A 19,691-nucleotide genomic window follows, 5' to 3' on the forward strand; every position below is an offset into this window, starting at 1 on the left:
CACCTTTAATCCCAGCACTCAGGAGGCAGAGACAGAGGCAGGCAGATCTCTGTGAGTTCAAGGCCAGCCTGGTCTATAGAGCAAGTTCCAGGACAGCCAGGACTGTTGCACAGAGAAACCCTGTGTTGAAAAAAAAATACCCAAAACAAAACAAAGCAAAAAGCCTTTCCTATAGGTTAAGGACTTTATTACCCTTTTACTTGTTTTTTGGATTTTTTTAAACCTAAAAGCTCTTTGGCATTTTTTCCTTTTTATCCCCCCTTTCCTCCGTTTTACTTTATTTTTTCCTATACTCGTGGATGGTTTCCAAGGGAAGGATATTCATGGATTCTAAGTATATTATACAATAATAATATATATAATAATATATACCTATAAAGGATGTTATAGGTAAAAAAATCATGATTTTTTAAAAATATAAATGTCCATGCCAAAGAAATTAATACAAACTTTTCAGGTAGTTTCAAGATGCTGCATTGTTTGTAACATAAATTCTATCACATTTTCAGAATCCTCAGCCAGAACCCTCTGACAGTTGTTGAAGATCCATACCTTTATAAGTTGCCAGCATTAAAATATTTGTGAGTATTGTGGCCGTCTCATGGGTCCTTAGATGAGTTCTAAGGAACTCATCTTTATTTCCATCGGGAGAGCATTTTGTCTTAAAATTTTTTAAAAAATCCCAATTTTAGTTTTAACTAATGTTTAAAAAAATCATTGACTGCCCAGGAAAGGCAGTGCCTGCTTTTAATTCCAACACTTGGAAGGCAGACACAGGCAGATCTCTGTGAGTTACAGATCACCCATGTGTGTGCATTGGGAGACACTGTCTCTTAAAAGAAAATGAAATAAAAGAAATAAGAGTAGGGCCTGACAAATAGAGGGTTTCCAGCAAGTCTGAGGACCTGAGTTCAAGGACTAGCTCGTGTTATTTGTCCTCTGACCTCCACAAATACATTGTTGATGGAGGAGGGTTATCTGTCTATGTGTTACTTTCATTGGCTAATAAATAAAGAAAACTGCCTGGCCCATTATCTCTAATCTCTTATTGGCTAGCTCTTACATATTGATTCAACCCATTTCTATTAATATGTATTGCCACTTGACTGTGGCTTTGAGCAGGACGAGTCTAACCGGCGTCCATCTCAGAGAGGAGAGCTATGGCGTCTGACTCCCTGCCTTCTTCCTCCCAGCATTCTGTTCTGTCTTCCCCGCCTACCTATCTTCTGACCTATCAGGCCAAGCAGTTTTCTTTATTTATTAACCAATGAGAATAACACATAGACAGATAACCCTCCTCCGTCACATTGTAGCACATGTACACACACACACACATGAAAAAGGTAAAGAAAGGATACAATGGGCAAGACATTCAGCTGAGGAGGAAAGTGTGTTGAAGAACATAGAGATGTATATGTAAACAATGTAGGAATATCTTCTCAGAAAGCACAGTCATAAGTGTATACTATTTTTCTTTTTTATTCTTCTCTTATATATTACATCCCAACCCCAGCTCTCTTCCCCAGTCTTTCCTCCCCACTTTCTTTCTCCCCCAGATCCACCCTACCTTTTAAATTAAAAAATATTTCAAGTATGGCTCTTTTCCTTGTGAATGTCTAGGCAACCTGTATATGCAGTGCCCACGTGTGGCAGAAGAGGGCGCCAGAAGACTGGAGTTACAGACGATTGTGAGCCACATGTTAATGTGGAAATGGAACCCCAATCCTCCTGAAGAGCAAAATTCTTAATGGCTTAAGAGCCCCAGTGTATACTACTTTTACAAAGAGGAGCTATGTTTGATTTCCAGCAACCACACTGGGATGTTCACAATTGCCTGTAACTCCAACTCCAGGGAATCTGACACCTCTGACTTCTGTGCACATGCACACACACTTAAAAAAATCAGTTTTTTTTTAAGAAGGAAAGGGGTTTGGAGAGATGGCTAAGTGGTTAAGAGGACTTACTACTCTTATAGAAGACCCCAGGCTCAGTTCTCAGCACATACCAGGTGGCTCACAACCACCTGGAACTCGGTCCTTCTGGCCTCAACAGGCACCTGAACACATACGTATAAATAATAAGTAAATATTTTAAGAAAAAGAAGTGAGAAGGGAGCTCTGTATGGTGGTGTGCCTTTAGTTCCAGCACTCGGGAGGCAGAAGCTGGCAGGTTGCTCAGAATTTGAGGCCAGCCTGGTCTACATAGTGAGTTCAGGCCAGGCAGGGCTAACAAAGAGACCCTGTCTCAAAAATTAAAATACCCAGCTTCCTGTGTTTTTAATATAGATGTATATACTGACTGACAGGACTTTAAATAAATGGGAATTGGGTGTTTAGCAATTAAAGTGAAAAGAAACTTGAGTGACAGCTGCAGTAGGGTGTGTGCAAGATCAAAATGAGTCAGACAGTGATGGAGACAGACTCTGTTCTATGCCGGGATCAAAATGAGTCAGACAGTGATGGAGACAGACTCTGTTCTATGCCGGGATCAAAATGAGTCAGACAGTGATGGAGACAGACTCTGTTCTATGCCGGGATCAAAATGAGTCAGAAGTGATGGAGACAGACTCTGTTCTATGCCGGGATCAAAATGAGTCAGACAGTGATGGAGACAGAGTCTGTTCTATGCCGGGATCAAAATGAGTCAGACAGTGATGGAGACAGAGTCTGTTCTATGCCGGGATCAAAATGAGTCAGAAGTGATGGAGACAGAGTCTGTTCTATGCCGGGATCAAAATGAGTCAGAAGTGATGGAGACAGACTCTGTTCTATGCCGGGATCAAAATGAGTCAGAAGTGATGGAGACAGACTCTGTTCTATGCCGGGATCAAAATGAGTCAGACAGTGATGGAGACAGACTCTGTTCTATGCCGGGATCAAAATGAGTCAGACAGTGATGGAGACAGAGTCTGTTCTATGCCGGGATCAAAATGAGTCAGACAGTGATGGAGACAGACTCTGTTCTATGCCGGGATCAAAATGAGTCAGACAGTGATGGAGACAGACTCTGTTCTATGCCGGGATCAAAATGAGTCAGACAGTGATGGAGACAGACTCTGTTCTATGCCGGGATTATTGATTTAAGCAAATATTAAGCCTGCCCTTTTTTTCCCGAAAAGAGCTCTATGAAATAATCTTCTATGGCAATAGATTTTACGTTTAGTTATGTTTAACTGTATGCGTGTGTGTGCTAATATGCCCACATGTGTGGGAGAGGCCAAAAGAGGGTGACAGCGGCTCTGGAGATGGAGTTCTATGTGACTCTGAGCTGCCCAACGTGGGTGCTGGAGAATGAATTCAGATCCTCTGCATGAGCAGTGCATGCTCTTAACCTCTGAGCCATCTCTCCACGCCCAACAATAAATTCCTAAACCAGATACTTTTATAGGAAAGCCAGAGCATAAGTGACCGCTTGTGATGAAAATGGTTCCTCATGAAATCTCTCTCCTTCAGAGACCTGGGGAAAACACACGTGCCAATGACAGCGCTTGAGAACATCCTCATGATGACCCTGGAGCTGGAGCATCTGTAAGTGTTACTTTCTTAGGATGAGTTTACTTAGGTTTAAAAATGTTAATGTGTATGTGTGTGAACGCATGTGTGTGCAGACATGCCTGTGTGTGTGCATGCATGTGTGTATGTGCGTGCAGATGTGTGTGTGCATGCATGCATGCATATGTGTGTACAGATGTGTTTGTGCACGAGTGAGTGCGTGCGATGTGTGTGCGTGTGTGTGTGCAGGCAGGAGTGTGAGTATGGAAGGCAGAGGACAGCTTTCTGAGATGGCTCTCTTCTTACACTGTGGGTTCCAGGGATCAAAGTTGTTTGCATGACAGGGGACTTTCTGCTGAGCCTTCTTGTCAGCCCTAGTTTTCTTTATAATTTCTTGTATTTGAAATTCTTTTGAGATTTGCCTTATTTCTTGAGTCTGAGGTATTGAGATATAATGTTCATGCAATTAATTCAAATGCATAGTTTAGTGAAGCTTTCATAGTTAGTTCCCTAATCACTATTACAGAACTGATACAGACCATTTGTCCCCTCCCTAAGGATCCCTCCTGAATGTTTGTACCCTTCCCACTGCCAGCCTCTGTGATACACCAATCTTATTTCTAGCCCTATAGCTTTTCTTTCCCCCAGAACATCGCATAAATGACATCCCACAGTGGCCTTTTGGCCATCTTCTCTCACTGAGCATGATCTTTAGCGTATCTCACCAGCAGAGGACGAGAAAGCAACGATGTCTTTAAACAGTGTTCTTCTGGACTGGGGGTATAGCTCAGCGGGTAAAATCAACCCTAGTGTGCATGATGCCCTGGGTTTGGACACAAACCGGCATCGTGGTGAATACTTGTCCTTCCGAATCAAGGCCATCCTCAACTACACTAGCAGTTCCTAGGATACAAAAGAAGCTTGGCCGGGCGGTGATGGCGCACACCTTTAATCCCAGCACTTGGGAGGCAGAGGCAGGCAGATCTCTGTGAGTTCGAGACCAGCCTGGTCTACAAGAGCTAGTTCCAGGACAGGCTCCAAAACCACAGAGAAACCCTGTCTCGAAAAACCAAAAACCATTAAAAAAAACAAAAAACAAACCAAGCTTGCCTTCCTGCTAGCTCATCTCAAGTGCTGTTTGTGTTGTTGCCATCTTAACTCTTTACTAGTTGGTGTTCTATAATATTTAGTCATATGCAAATGACCTTTTACCATGTATGCTTACTTTAAGTCAGAGTCCACACTGAATGACTGAATGAGGTGTCTGTGTTCTGGTTGAGGTTTGGTTTCGTTTTGTCTATGAGGCAGGGTCCCTCCTGTAGCCTAGGTTACTTTGAACTTGTGATCATCAAGTCTGGCTTCTTACTCATGTCTGTGTGTTTTATAGATTGGCATCTCAATCTGTCTTTGTTTCCTGATGAATAGTTTAGGTCAAGCATCTGGCACTGCCTTCCTGATGGGAATTTCAGGTGGCCTATTGTGTCAAATCCGATCACCCAAAGGTGGTATGTTGAAGTTCTTTAAGTTGGTTTTAAACATGGTATTTTTTTTTTTTTTGAGATAAAGTTATTTTGTAGCTTTGATGCCTGTCCTGGAACTAGCTCTTGTAGACCAGGCTGGCCTCGAACTCACAGAGATCCGCCTGCCTCTGCCTCCCGAGTGCTGGGATTAAAGGCGTGCGCCACCACCACCCGGCTAAACATGGTACTTATAAGGTAAATAATCTATGGGAATTTGGGGAAGCCCCACTACAGATCCACATGTTACCAGGGAAATTAGGGTTAGGAATGGACTCAAAAGGAACCTTGAAGCCAATTAGAGTAAACAAACAGACTAAGCAAGCTGTGGGCTCAGCTGCTGCCTGGAAATATCAGACAAAAGGAACAAAGGGGGAGACCACGCCACTCCAACAGCTACGTAGTTAAAGGGGAGCAGAGAGCATCATGCGGGGGTGGGGGGGGGAACAGGCCCAAAGGACTAGAAAACGCGCATCAGGCTGTGGCCAGCATCTAGAATGGGATCGAAGAGAAGGAAAGTGAAAATAGCAGCTCTCAGAGTAAGGACTCAGGAGGGCGTGGTGACTCCACAGCAACCGCGGGGAGGCCAGGAATTCTGGGAAGGAGAACAGATTGTCTCATCTAAGAGAAAACCATTCTCACCTCATTAGCATGGCTTAAGTTGGGTCTCCCTTCTTGTGGAGTGTTCCCTTCAAGGGGTGGCTGACTTGCCCAACTAGAATGGTGTCACTAATGTCCCAGATCTGAGTCCCATCCTCTTGACCAGAAGGAAAGGTTTTCCTCAATGGGCCTTCACTGCTGCTGTACCACGTGTCCTCCCAAGCATCTTTCACGTGGATGGGCCTAAAGATAAACTTGTCTGAAGCAATTGTTACTTGGTGATCTAAACTGACACATTTATTAACTGGTGTCTTTTGGAGAATTACCCAGCTTTTGTTTTTGAGTACTGTTATCAATTCATGGACTCTCTTTACAATTACATTTTACTTACTGTGGTCTATGTGTGTGTGTACGTGTATTGTGTGTTGTATATGTGTGTGTGCATGTGTCGTATGTGTGTATGTGTGCGTATGGTATGTGTGTATGTGGTATGCTTGTATAGTTGTGTGGTATGTTTGTGAGGCGAGTGTGTGTGTGTGTGTGTGTGTGTGTGTGTAATTCTAAGATCAAGCCCAGGACCTTGCACTGATACAGGAGTACCATACCAAAGAGCTGCATCCCCAGCCCTTATTCTTTCAACTGCACATTATGAGGCTTGGTCAGTTGTGTCCTTGATGCCATTGAACTACATGACACAGCTTAAAGGAGGAGGTTTTAGGTTTAAGATGACTTCTAGTATCTTCCACTTAAACATAAATAAATTCTCCCTAGGTGGGAGGCTTGCCCAGGCCCTTCTTCCTGTGCATGACCAACCCAGAGTGAGACTTAAGCTGAGGAGGGGGATTCTGCCATCAGTGTCACCTGGTTCTGTTCCTGTCACCTTTGTTATAGGTGCATGTGCGCGTGCGCGCGCGCACACACACACACACACACACACACACGACACTTGCTCTTCTGTTGAACACCTCTGTCCTCCTCCATGATTACTTTCAGTATCAGAGAGCAGCAATTTGCCATTGAGTCCCCACCCAACTGAACATGCCTCAAAAACTCTGTCCTCTGTGACCCTGTGGTGGCCTTGGCCTGCCTCTTCTGTACCTCAGTAAGGCTTTTCCAGTAAACCAATTCTCTGTTTTTCTATTTACAGAATCTTACCTAGACATATGGCCTGCTGCCTCTGCAAATATAAAACTGATATTGAGGTTGTCTGCAAGACAGTCAAACTGCATTGCCATACTGGATGTCTGACAAACTCCACACATTGTCGTGAGTCTCTTGCCTGATGAATGTTTTAATTTTGACATATAATGTTTAACTGGTAAAGATAATTTCTTTTTAAATTACTTTTTATTTTAATTAAAATTAATTATATCACTTCCCTTCGTGCCTTCCTTTCCCTCCTTCCAACCTCTCCCATACCTCCTCCCTCTCAAATGGACTTTTTCTTGATTATTATTGCTATAAACAGATATATAAACACATAAATCTATAATAGAACTTGCTGAGTTTTTTTATGTTGCTTGTGTGTATCTGATTCATGGCTGACCACTTTTATTGGATAGCCAGTTAGGAAGCTCATCCCTGGGAGGGATAGACTCTGCCTCGCTCAGCGGCTCTCAGTTTTCTGCAGCTCTTTGTCGAGGAGTGGGACCTCGTGACCTTTAACATGGATATCAGTGTTGTGCTTTTTCTGCGTGTGTGTAGGCAACTGTATTTTGAGGTATCATAAACATAACTTTCTTGTCACTCCTAGACAACAGAATCTCACATCTGACTTCCTGGTCCTCTGGCTCTTACAAGCTTTCTACCACCATGCCCCCTTCTGTGATGTTCCTAAAATTTAAACTAACAATTGTTTATTTCTATTCCTTCATTCATAATAAAACTCCCTAGCTTCTAAATTTCTCCCTTGTGAAAATTGAACTCTCAGATATTAATGCATTACTTAAAAATATGACTGTTGAGTGGGCAAACGAGATAGCTCAGAGGGTCAAGATGCTTGCCACACACATCTGGTGATCTTAATCAATCCCTGGAACCCCCATAAAGGTAGAAGAAAAGAACAAACTCCACATGGCTCCCCTCTGATCTCCACACACAAACCATCACACATATACATCATGCACATACAGACATGTATGTATGTATGTATGTAGGTATGTATGTATGTATGAGCATACATACACAAACACAAAACTAGAGAGATAGTTTAGTGGTTTAAAGTACTTGCTGATCTTGCAGAAAACCAAGGTTCAGTTCCCAACATCCACACTGTGGCTCACAATCATCCATAACTCCAGTTCCAGGGGATCCTGTAGAGGTCAGGTCAGGCACACATGAAGTACACACACACAAATGCAGGCAAAACAGTCATATACGTAAAATGAATCCTTTAAAAGTACATACCTATTAGCCAGGTGGTGGTGGCTGCTGCAAGGGTGCATGCCTTTAATCCGAGCACTTGGGAGGCAGAGGCAGGTGGATCTCTGTGTGTTCAAGGCCAACCTGATCTACAGAATGGTTCCACACAGTAAAACCCTGTCTCAAAAAAGCAAAAGAAGCATATACATATAAAAAATGTTCCATACAGCCGGGCGGTGGTGGTGCACACCTTTAATCCCAGCACTTGGGAGGCAGAGGCAGGCGGATCTCTGTGAGTTCGAGACCAGCCTGGTCTACAGAGCTAGTTCCAGGACAGGCTCCAAAAAAACCACAGAGAAAACCTGTCTCGAAAAACAAACAAACAAAAAAAGTGTTCCATACATGAAAAGAGCAGAGAGGGACTGGAATGGGAGGGGTAATATGTGAACTATATGTACACTGTGCTTGGCACCTTGCTGCAGTGGTCTCTTATATACTGCACTGCAGTCTAAAGCTGGCTTTATGTACATGGTCTCAAGCACCCCTGACCTATAGGGCAGGTGTAGATGGTTTTTTTTGGTTTTCTTTTGCAGTTTTTTTTTTATTAACACTATGATGCACTTTTATTTGGAATCCAAGAACTTCTCGTTCTAGAAACAGTAAATGCTGCCAGCCTCTCCTAATGGAACATGCCCAGATTGGCCAGCTCTGTATTTGTGCTCAGCCTCAAGTTTTCTCTATCCACAGATCAGTTGTGTGATTTTAATTAACTGTTTGATTGTTTCTTGAGGCAGGATTTTATTATATAGGCTTGACTGGCCTGATATTGCCTGGATACTCCAAGCTGGCCTTGAACTCATACAGATCTGCCTGTCTCTGACTCTGGATGTTTTTTGCCAGGATCACAGGTGTATGCCACCATGTCTGGTAGCAAATGATTTTCTAAGTGTTTTTCTAAACTGAGTGTGGTGGTACATGGTGTTAATGCCACCTACTTAGGAGGCTGAGGCAAAAGGAGCCATTCCAAGGCCGTATAGGCAATTTAGTGAGACCCTGGATTCCAACCACGCCCCTTTGCTGAGGCAGGAATGTGCGCAACTCTCCGTCAGTGCCCTGTGTGCACGCTTGTGTGTTCTAAGCAGCTAGTTTGCTAGTTCTGTCCTCTCTGGTTGTCATTGCCAATTCATAGGTTTAAATTTGAGTTTAGTTTTCTCTTCACTTCCTCCGGTATTTGCTGGCCCCTAATTTACTTGGTTGGGTTGAATGACCGTGGACTGAAAAAGGGCTGCCAGCATTTTCTGACCCAAAGCAATCTCTCCATCTTTGACAGTTGAAGCATCTATAGGGAACCCCGAAGGACCATTCATGAAGGTGTTGCAGGCCCGGAAGGAGAACACCAGCACTGAGGTCACTATTGAACCAGAGAGAGCCTATTCAGAAAAAGATGATCTTAGCTCTTCAGGCTTCATGGATGAGCAGCTCGACTTTAACGATGAAAGTGACGTGATTAGTGCCCTGAATTACATACTGCCATATTTCTCAGAGGGAAATCTGGAAGATGTGGTGTCGACATTGTTACCATTCATAAAACTGCTGTTTTCTAATGTACAAAATGCAGATGGTTCCCTGGAATCCTACAAAAATGATTCAAGGAGGCTTGCTCTTAACCCTGTACCAAAAGCAAGTAAGATGGCTTACAAAAATGAACTGAATAAACTTTATTTTCTAGAGAATTTGTTAGATGCAGAGATTGGTGAGGTTAGGAAGAAAGAGAAAACTGCCATGCTTATGCAGCAGTCTGGCCACTTGAGTCCCAAATTTAAACAACGAAAGAGATGGGCCCCTGCCCAGGCAGAGGAAAACAGTCTTGCAGAAATTGACAAGGCAGAGAAACGACTCCACAGCCTGAACAGAGTACTCAAGGGGACAGGAAGCATACAGAAAAGGCACTTTAAGGGAGTGAGTGACAAGAGCCTGTGGAATAAGCAGAGTGTCCAGACGCCTGTGGAGAGTATTGCCAAAGACGGGCAGCTCGGGAGCCCACCCACAGCGGAGTTGCAGCAGCTCGGTCTGGTTCAGAAGCCCAAGACTTTAGTAGAAAATTCCTCCCACCCAGAGCCCTTGCTCCCAAAGGAGCATGGGGAGGCAGTGTCTTCTTCCACAGAACAGTCACTGGTGGACAAGACTCCCACTACAAAATCACTGCCTGAGTTCATAGACAGACGAAAAGACTTGTCTTACACCATTTTTGTTTTAGAAAGTGCAAATGCCAATGTGAAAAGAACGAAGGGGTCTAACCCTAGTTTTCTGTCTGAAAATAGACATAGAAACCTTAGGAAGAAAATATCTCATTTCCGGTTGATTGCAAAGAGTCCAGCATCCTCTGCAGTGAGGAGCCTGGTAAATTCCCCTGCAGAAGGGGTCTTTTCATCTTTAGGAGACCTGAGTTATGCAGAAAAGCCTTTTTCACAATTAGATGCTGCCTTAGAACCTCCTACAGAAAAACTTCTTGAAGAAAATCAGGCAGCAATAGATGATACTGAAGAAAACATCCTCAAACCAGCCCTCACTGGGCCTAAAGAAGCTGCATTAGAAAATATTCCCCCTGAGAATCCCACTGTAGAGTCTAATGGGCCTACATCTGATTTAATTCCAACTGCTCAGCAAACAAGCAAGCTACAGTTAGACTTCACCTTGGGGTCTGACTCCCATGACCACTTCAAAGATTTTGCTTACCCATTACTGATGTCACCAGGTGAACGCTTTGAATCTCAGCTAAACCAGCAGCTGCGGCCCCTCATCCCCAACAACAACGTGAGAAAGCTTATTTCTCATGTTATCAGGACTTTGAAGATGGATTGCTCTGACCCCCGTGTACAACTGTTCTGTGCCAAGCTCATCTCCAGAACTGGCCTCCTGATGAAGCTTCTCAGTGAGCAACAAGAATTCAAGTTGTCCAGGGCCGACTGGGATACCGACCAGTGGAAAACTGAGAACATCAATGAGAGCACAGAAACCCAAGGCGAACAGAAGGATCTGGAACAAAGTCAGGTGAGGACGGTGCTGGAACAGGGGTCCTGCGTACCCTTTCAGTCACTTAAGCAGAAAGACCAGGGCCTCCTACTTCAGATCTTGTATTGTCCGCATAACTCTAGCCCAGCCAAGACAGTGATTCCCACTGTATTTTTATATGTATTGTATTGTATTGTATTGTTTTGTTTTTGAGACAGGGTCTCACTGTGTAGCCCTGGATTCCCAGAATTCTCATGCAAACCAAATTGGCCCGGAACTCACAGAGATCCACCTACCTCTGCCTCCCAGTGCTGCGTTTAAATGTGTTTGCTACCACACCTAACTTCTACTGTGTTTCTAAATTTAAGACACGGAAGCAGACTTAAAACACAGAATATAATAAAATGTACTATAAAAAAGCATGTAACATATTGCATTCAGTATGATCTTTTATAAATAAGAAAGCTACTCACCTGGAAGAATGTCTTTAGGGTTTTTTTTTTTTTTAAAAAAAAGAAATATTGTTTTGCTGTTCCGTGTAGATCAAACCCAGCACCTAGTACAAGCTAAACAAAGGGTTCAACCACAGAAGTACATCCTGAGACCTTGGTTCTTTGAGTCAGAATATCACAGTATAGCCCAAAATAGCCTGCTCACTTTGTGGCCGAAGTTGATAGCAAGCTCATGGCAGTCCTCCTATCTTAACCTTCCAATTCCCAGATTATATACATGAGTTACCAAGCGCAGCTCAAGAACGAATTTTGAGCAATAAGCCTTTACTTTTTTTAATTCTTTTTACTTTATTATTTGGCAACAGAAATGCCTATTTATTCATTTATCTTGTACTTTTTAGCACACAAAAGAAGTTCCAGGATACGGCTACAACAACAAAGTCATCTTGGCAATATCTGTAACTGTAGTAGTGACAGTGTTGATTATCGTTTTCTGTCTCGTTGAGGTAAGGACAACAATACATTCCTGTGTCCAGCATGTGCCCGGTCTGTGTCATAGGTTTAGAGGCCGCGAACTGAAAACCTGAGCCACTGACCCTCTCTGTCTACAAATAATGCCCCCGAGTGTCCACAGGTACTCTGTGAAGTCGGGCTCCTCAATGTCAGGTCATTATGTAACGTTCTGATTTGGTGTCAGACTGGTGGTGTTGCGGTGAGAGGCTGTGGGAGCAGTGGAGAGTTCTCTGTCCGTGAGGATGGTGGAATTTTGAGGCTAGAAGGCAGAAATCAGCATGGGGTCAGTTCATGACCTCCGGGAGGATGTCCTCTGGCCCCTGTACAGGCAGCACCTCCACACCTAATGTGGTTGTGACCTCCAGGGAAATCTCTGTAAAGTCCTATATTGCTCTTTAGTGGTGTGTACTGTTCACCACTGTGCTGGAATTTATTTGTACTTAAAAAAAATTATGTGTATAGTTGCTTTGCCTGCATGCATGTCTGTGTGCCACTGTTGTGTGATAGATATTTTTCTGGGGAGACCACACACACGCACACACATTACTTACCGAGAAAGTCCATGACAGACCACAGTAAACATTGCACCATTTTGGTGAAGCAGTGAGTCTCTTTATTAGGGTTACTAATTTACTAGGAGCAAGTGTGACTCTAAAAGAGCCGCATCACCAGAAATCCTCTCCCAACATGAGCAGCAGCTCCCCAAATCCCCAAATTCTGGGCTCTCTCTGCCTGCAGAGCACCAGCCCCTGCCACAGTCAGTTGTCTCCATCTGCAGTTACTGCTCAGAGTCTCCAGTCCCAGCAACTTCATCCCCTTGATTCTGTTGGGCAGGGGCCCTCAAGAATCTTGCATGATTTTGTTTTTCCAGACTTGTGACCTTTCGTTTACCTCCCATTTACTGCTTGAGTCTAGTGAGCCTTCCCTTTCCCTCCTAGAAGAAATGTTTCATCTCAGAGGAGCATGCCCTGGAAAAACCACTCTGTGCCTGATGCCCTCAGAGGCAAGAAGAGGTAGTGGGATCCCCTGGACCAAGTTACAGGTGATTGTGAGCCACCATGTGGGTGCTGGAATTCCAGTCCCAGGTCCTCTGGAAGAGCAGTGTGTGCTAGAGCGGCCGTGCTCTTAACCACGAAGCATCTCTCCAGCCCTTCACGCACATTTTCATTCTCTTCTGCCCATTTGGATGGTATCTGTGAGGACTGGAAGCACACCATATTTTCCTGTAGTAGATAGTCAAGGTGTTAGTAAAGCTTTTTTGGCCCAACAAACCTCTCTGCGGACGGATGGAATAAGCCAAATCAGACCAGATCAAACCTAATTAGAAAAAGCCCAGGTTTAATGGATACCAGCACTCCTGGGTGGTCCTCTGGCAGAACATGGAGAGGAGGAAGGAAAACTGGGGAGACCATGTGTTTGTTCTCTGAGGGGCAGTTTAAATAGCCTATAGGAGTGGTCTTGACCCTCTCTGTGGAGGGGTCACCATTTGGCGGGCATTCTCAGAGATGGACTCTGGACTGCAGCAACTCCCAGGAGAGGGGGCTTGAAATAGAACTTTCTATCCAACATCCCAAAATGGATGCCAGAGGTTGGGGTGAGACCCTACCCAGACAGTGTTGAGTAGAAAACTGACATTAAGTTAACTACCAAACAAAGAAAAATAAAAATCTAATGCATATTTAAAGTAGCATACAGAACCAGGCTTGGTGGTACACTCCCATAATTCCAGCACCCTAGAGGCAGAGGCAAGAAAATTGGGAGTTCTAGCCACCCTCAACTACATGGAGAGTTGAAGCCAACCTGTGCTACATTAAACACTGTCTAAAAAGTCTAACTAAATTTTTTTTAAAAGTAAGCATCATATAGAGAAAAGCAATGGACAGACCAGTTATTCTTAACCATTTGCATGTATAGGCAGGGTTTGGGGGATTAAGTTTAGGTGTTGTGCAAGCTAAGTATGTTCTCTACCACTGTGCTACCTGCCCAGACACTAAGACTTCTGAAATATCACTCTAACAATTGGTCATTTGGGGGATTCGTGGGCAGCTACTAAAAGATACTTTTCACCTTAAAGAAACATATTTTACTAAATATGAGGAAGAAATGAGTGAGAGAAAATAGCAGTGGTTTTAAGAATGAATGTGTGTGTGGGGGGGAAGAGCTGTCTGTTTCCACTCCATAGGCAGAGGCCTTTGCTGGGTCTGGACGCTGTCTTCCACATCCTTCGGGATAGAAGGTTTGTGCCTGCTGAGCACAGCACAGAGTTCTCCATTCTTTGTCTGATCTAATCTCAGACTCCTTGGGAAGAGCTTATCAGCCTCTCCTAGGGTGAAGAGCACCTAGGCCCAGTGGGCAAACCAAGAGTAAATCTCCCATTCATTCCCCTGATCCCTAAGCCTGCACCCGGACCCTTCACTGGTCAGTTTCGCCCCCTCAGAGACAAACAGGAAGTACTGGGAGTGTGAGAGTACCAGGAAACCATTGCAAACCGCCCAAAGCGTTAATATATTTCGTGGTAAAACAACCCAGTGGAAAAGGAAAGTGTCTGTAGCTAAGGCCACTCATCTACCGGCCTGTGCCTCCTTCTGTGTATACAGTGACATATATTTACACAGTGCATAGGAATATTGCACAATCTTCCAGAAGAGCAGCCAGTGCTCTTAACTGCGGAGCCATCTCTCCCGCCTCTTATTTATAGATTCTTTTAATCTGCCTAGAATTTATTTTATTTTTGGCGGGTATGGTTGAGTCAGGGACCAACCTCCCTCACAAGAATATCTAGATGTGAAATAATTTATATTGACTAATTGACTCTTTCTTCACTGGTCTAAGATGCATCTCCACCTGGATGCTTACCTGATCCTGACATTGTTCTTGCACCAGTCAAGAATCACAGCATTAATCAGAGTTGCTTTGTACATTAACTGAGCCCCACACTGCTGGATAACTCCCGCTGGTTACATTAACTGAGCCCCACATTGCTGGATAACTCCTGTTGATTTGACAGGGCAAGCTCCTGTTCTCTGTTCTGTTTTCCATCCATTGTGTAATCGTTCTTAACATTTCCCTACCAAATGTCAGCTGATCTTATTTGATTAAAAAGAAAGGGAAAGAGAGAGAGAGAGGGGGAAGGAGGGAGGAAGGGAGGGAGGGAGGAAAGAGCAAGAGAGAAAAAAAGGAAGAAAAAAAGAAAATAAATGTTTGTACTGGGGACATGGCTCAGTGGTTGAAGCACTTTCCACACAAACATGAAGATTAGACTTTAGATTTAAAATTCTCAGGACCTGGGGAATTGCAGTCAGACATGGTGACATGCCAGCCACCTGTAATTCCCATCCCAAAGGCAGACGTAGGATTGCCCAAGAACGAGCTGCATAATGAGGCTAGTCATATCAATGAGCTCTGGATTTGATGAAATCTGAGTCAGGGAATGAGATGGAAGAGCAATCTAGATATCCAACATCAACCTCAAGCCTCTGTAATCATTCACACATGCACATGTGCCCACACATTCACCACACATGTGGGCACATACATGGAAGGGGGGAAAAGATCAGATTGCATAGGACGACATGGCATTTACAGTTCTACTTTGACGGTTGATACCTTTACAACATGCCTTACCTTCACTGCTGCCTCTGCTGCTGCCACCTCCTTCTCCCTCTCCTCCTCTTTGAGATTAAACCAGGCCTTGCACTCTACACTGAGACAGATCCACAAGCTTTTGCTGTTTTAGATTGCCTTTTGTTTTTAGACAGAAACTCTCTCTGTGGCTTGTCATTTCTTAGTGTTCTTTAAAATAATTAGCATTTTCATCAGAGAATTTACTCATCCTAAGTTACATTTGTTCTGAAACACTGCCCATCACCATTGCTATCATAAATGAGAACTTGCTTAGTTTGTATGGGAGATACATGCAAAATCTATTGGGCTCTGTATCCTGCTCTCTGTATTTTGTCTGTATTTTGTGACTAGCCAACAGTATTGAATCCTCTTATTCTAATGAAATATTAGTCGATTGTCTTGGACTTTTTGGTTGTTGATTGTTTCGGATAATAGCAATAATAGTTCCCTCCTCCTCAATACCATGTTTATTTTCCATATTACATTTCAGAAGCTCACCAGAGACAAAGGCTCGTGGCTGTGGTCAGAGACATTCTGCTCTTGCTCTTCTCATATATACGTTGATGAAGTTAAAGATATTCTTTGACTTCTAAGAGTTTTTATTAGGACTTGTTTAATTTTAGGTAAAAGAGTCAATACACCATATTAAGTGCCAGCTACATGGGACCCCCTAAATGAGGTGCTACAGAAGAGAAGAGCAGTGGGTAGATGTCAGCTAAGGAAAGGGAGTAGATATAGATTGGAGACCTCAGTCACTGTTAACATCATGATCATGTTTTCTTCCAAAACAGATTTATCTTCACAGAGCAGGAAGAGGTGAAGATGAAGAAAAGTCCATAGGGTAAATACAAGATTAGCAATTGTTCAAAGAGAACCTGAGAGCTAGCAGAGAGCTTGGGCCTCATTGGGGAAACTCAGGAAGAATGTTATTTCCCCTAATGTCTTACCTGGCTCCCCAAAAAGGCAAATGTACACAAGACTAACAAAGACATCTCCAACTGTCACCATTTCTTTAAGGAAAGGAGGTTAGGCTGTGCCTGTTCTGCTGCTGGCAGCATACAGAACTCACTACGTAGCCGAGGCTGGCCTGAGAATCTTGTTTCAGGCTCCCAAGAATTGGAATCACAGGCATGATCCATCATGCGCAGCTAGCTGTGCCCTTTAAATTGCTCTGACAACTCCTCAGCAGAGGCAGGCTGCAGGGTGAAACCCCGTGAGTCTGTGAGCTGTGCTGTGGACTTGGGCTTTGTACTTGGAGGATAAAACAGCTAGACAAGCAAGAGCAGCCCCTCCCTCTCCTCAGCAAGTCTGCCTGTGAGAGCTGATCTGCAGGAGAGCAAAGGGCTCCTGCCTAGAGTGGCTTCTTCAGAGGGAGAAATTGGTTCAGTGGAATAAGTGGGGCTACTGTCATGCTGGTGCCTCTGCTCCAGGACAATTCACAGGCAAAGATCTCCCCAGGGACATTGTGGGGCCTTACAACAGACTTGGAAAGTTCCTAAAAGCCAGATATGCATGGAATTGTTGTTAAGTCCCAGTGCTGGGGTGATCTTTGTTATGGGGAGAGCCAAGATGTCCCCAGACAACACCACACACACACACACACACACACACACACACACACACACACACGATTTCAAAATGGGGAATGTGCTTACTGAACACACACACAAAAAAAACCTGACTATTCAGTGATACAAAGACTGGCGCCGGTCATGGATGCTCAGCATTCTTGGTCCCCAGAGGAGCAGTGTGGCTGGGGAACCACCGGCCTGTGTGGCTGGCTATGGGTCCAAGCAGAGCAAGTGGCCCTCTAGTCCTCACCTGGCTGGTCAGTGAGCTGGTTGCGAAGGAGGTGTCGTTAGCGAGGCATCTTAAAGGACAAGAATAGGGAGTATCTTGATGACAGGAGGGGCAGTGGAAGCTGCACCCACCGCTGCCCCCTTGGAACGTTGTGTGTACTCGGTGCCAAGCCCTGGGCTGGACTTTTATCTCTTATGCCATTTGCCCCAACAAACTACCGTAGCAGCATTGTTCCAAACTGTCTTCGGGTAGCTGGGGATGGGCAGGCCTGTAATCTCAGGACTAGGGAGGTCTAGGCAAGAGAATTCCTACAACTTCAAGGTTAGTCTGGGCCACCTCGAGGTTACCAGTGAGGTCCAGGCCACAGGACTTGGAATGTAAGCAGAATGCAGCCTGCTCAAGTACCCTAGACCACACATTATCATAAGCTATTAGACCTTTACAGACAGAAGCCTCTCGGCCCTTACCCTGTCATGCTGCAGAGACAGGGATTTGGAGAAACACAAACCTTGCTGTGGACAAAAGTCAGCGTCCATATGGAAGGTGATGCCACTCTTCCTGAGGACCAAGGATGGACCAGGCACAGAGCTGGGCACTTTAGTTACAATGTTGACACAGGGACAGAAACTCTCAAGCCAGCTCCTATGCTACACTTGAGTGGAAGGGCTGTTGACCTTGGTAACAGTTAGAAACAAACAGAAGCTGACAAAGCAAGAAAAGAGGAGCCTCTGTTGCTGGGCTTCCCAAAGCCTGGGCCAGGTCTTTCCACATAGCTGCTTACATTGTTCATTTCTGAAAATAAGTTTTGAGAAATGTTATTCTTTACCCCAGAACTGGCAACACAAGCACGTTCCACATCCATTTATTTAATATTACTATTATTATTAGCATTATTTATTTTGGTTTTCAGAGACAGGGTCTCCATATGTAGCCCTTACTGTCCTGGGACTCACTTTGTAGACCAGGGTGGCCTCCAGCTCACAGAGATCCACCGGCCTCTACTTTATGAGTACCAGGATAAAGGGCGTGCATAACTGTGCCAGGCTTCATATCCTTTAGACGTGAGGGAAACAGTGTTAGAAGTCAGAGGCTATAGTCTCCTGCTTGGATCATCTATCCCTATTTCTGAGGTGGCCATATCCCTCTTATCATCCCTTCCTCCCTCCTCTGGCCCTCGCCACCGTCAGAAATCATCTTGATTCTCCAGGTAAGGACCTGTAGCTGCACCTGACTCTCATGGTCATCAGAAGCATCATGAGGCCCCCAAGTGAAGGGGGAAGAAGGACATGTAGTGAGAACAGAGCAGCCCCCAGACAAGAGGAGCCCTGACCTTCCGTGTGTGTGTTTAAGAACTTAGAGTAATGGTTGTCTAGAAACGGCTATCATTCTGGATAAAGAGGGTAACTAGAATTGTTAGGGTCCAAGCCTATGTCCCAGCCCTCAAAACAAACTAGGCTCAAAAGGCTGATAGAGGAAACAGTCATGAAAAGTAAAAGAAGATTTATCCAATGTGGCCACATTGGGAAGTGGACTCCTCGAGTCCATCTTCGTGGTCCTGACATAAAGTTTAGATTCAAATAGAGGGCAAGAAGTATACATTACTAAGTAACCCTGTTCATGACATAGCTCTGTTCCCGTCTCTCTGGCACATTGTTGAGAATCTCTGACTGACCCAGGCTTCGGCTTTTTCCTTTTCCCATCACTAGATTGTGGGGAAATTTCAATTTCTTGGAAATCACTATTTTAAATAGTGTTACTATTGCTGTGATAAAACACCATGACCAAAAGTAAGTTGTGGAAAGGGCTTGGCTATGCTTCCAGATCAGTGTTCATCATAGAAGGAAGTCGGGACAGGAACTCAAACAGGAAAGGAACCTGGAGGCTGGAGCTGATGCAGAGGCCACGGAGGGGTGCTGCTTACTGGCTTACTCCCTATGGCTTGCTTATCCTGCTTTCTTATAGAACCCAGGACTACCAGCCGAGGGACGGCACCACCCATGACAGGCAGGTCCTTTCCTGTCAATTACTAAGAAAATGACCTATACCCCAATTTTATGGGGACATTTTCTCAGTTGAGGTTCCCTCTGCTCTGATGACTCCAGCCAACACAACTAGTCTAGTAGCCAAAGTGAGGCGGACAATATCTTCATCTCTGTGAGGATGATTACCAAATCAGGAAAATTTGAAATGACTCAGTCTACTACCCAAATCTTTGCCCAAATCTCAGGAAAACAAACAATACCACCAAAAATTGTTTCTATTTCTTTTATTTCTGTTAAGTATACTCCATTCTAGGGACTAGGATTCCTGGAAGCAGAACC

General features: G+C 44.3%; 1 protein-coding gene across 1 annotated transcript in view; it reads left to right on the forward strand.

Annotated features, from left to right (window-relative positions):
* The window catches only part of LOC121442353 (leucine-rich repeat-containing protein 37A3-like), a 59,602-nt gene that overhangs the window by 23,683 nt on the left and 16,228 nt on the right, over nucleotides 1-19,691 (forward strand). Inside the window, exons 5-11 of the mRNA XM_041643852.1 lie at nucleotides 510-581; nucleotides 3,453-3,527; nucleotides 6,756-6,874; nucleotides 9,300-11,020; nucleotides 11,835-11,939; nucleotides 12,131-12,229; nucleotides 16,362-16,411. Coding sequence (XP_041499786.1) covers nucleotides 510-581; nucleotides 3,453-3,527; nucleotides 6,756-6,874; nucleotides 9,300-11,020; nucleotides 11,835-11,939; nucleotides 12,131-12,229; nucleotides 16,362-16,411 — 2,241 coding nt within the window. The remainder of the gene's footprint in view (nucleotides 1-509; nucleotides 582-3,452; nucleotides 3,528-6,755; nucleotides 6,875-9,299; nucleotides 11,021-11,834; nucleotides 11,940-12,130; nucleotides 12,230-16,361; nucleotides 16,412-19,691) is intronic.

This window comes from Microtus oregoni, unplaced genomic scaffold (genome assembly GCF_018167655.1).
Source record: "Microtus oregoni isolate MIOR12 unplaced genomic scaffold, Mior012 000091F_ref0000469, whole genome shotgun sequence".
Classification (NCBI taxonomy): domain Eukaryota; kingdom Metazoa; phylum Chordata; class Mammalia; order Rodentia; family Cricetidae; genus Microtus; species Microtus oregoni.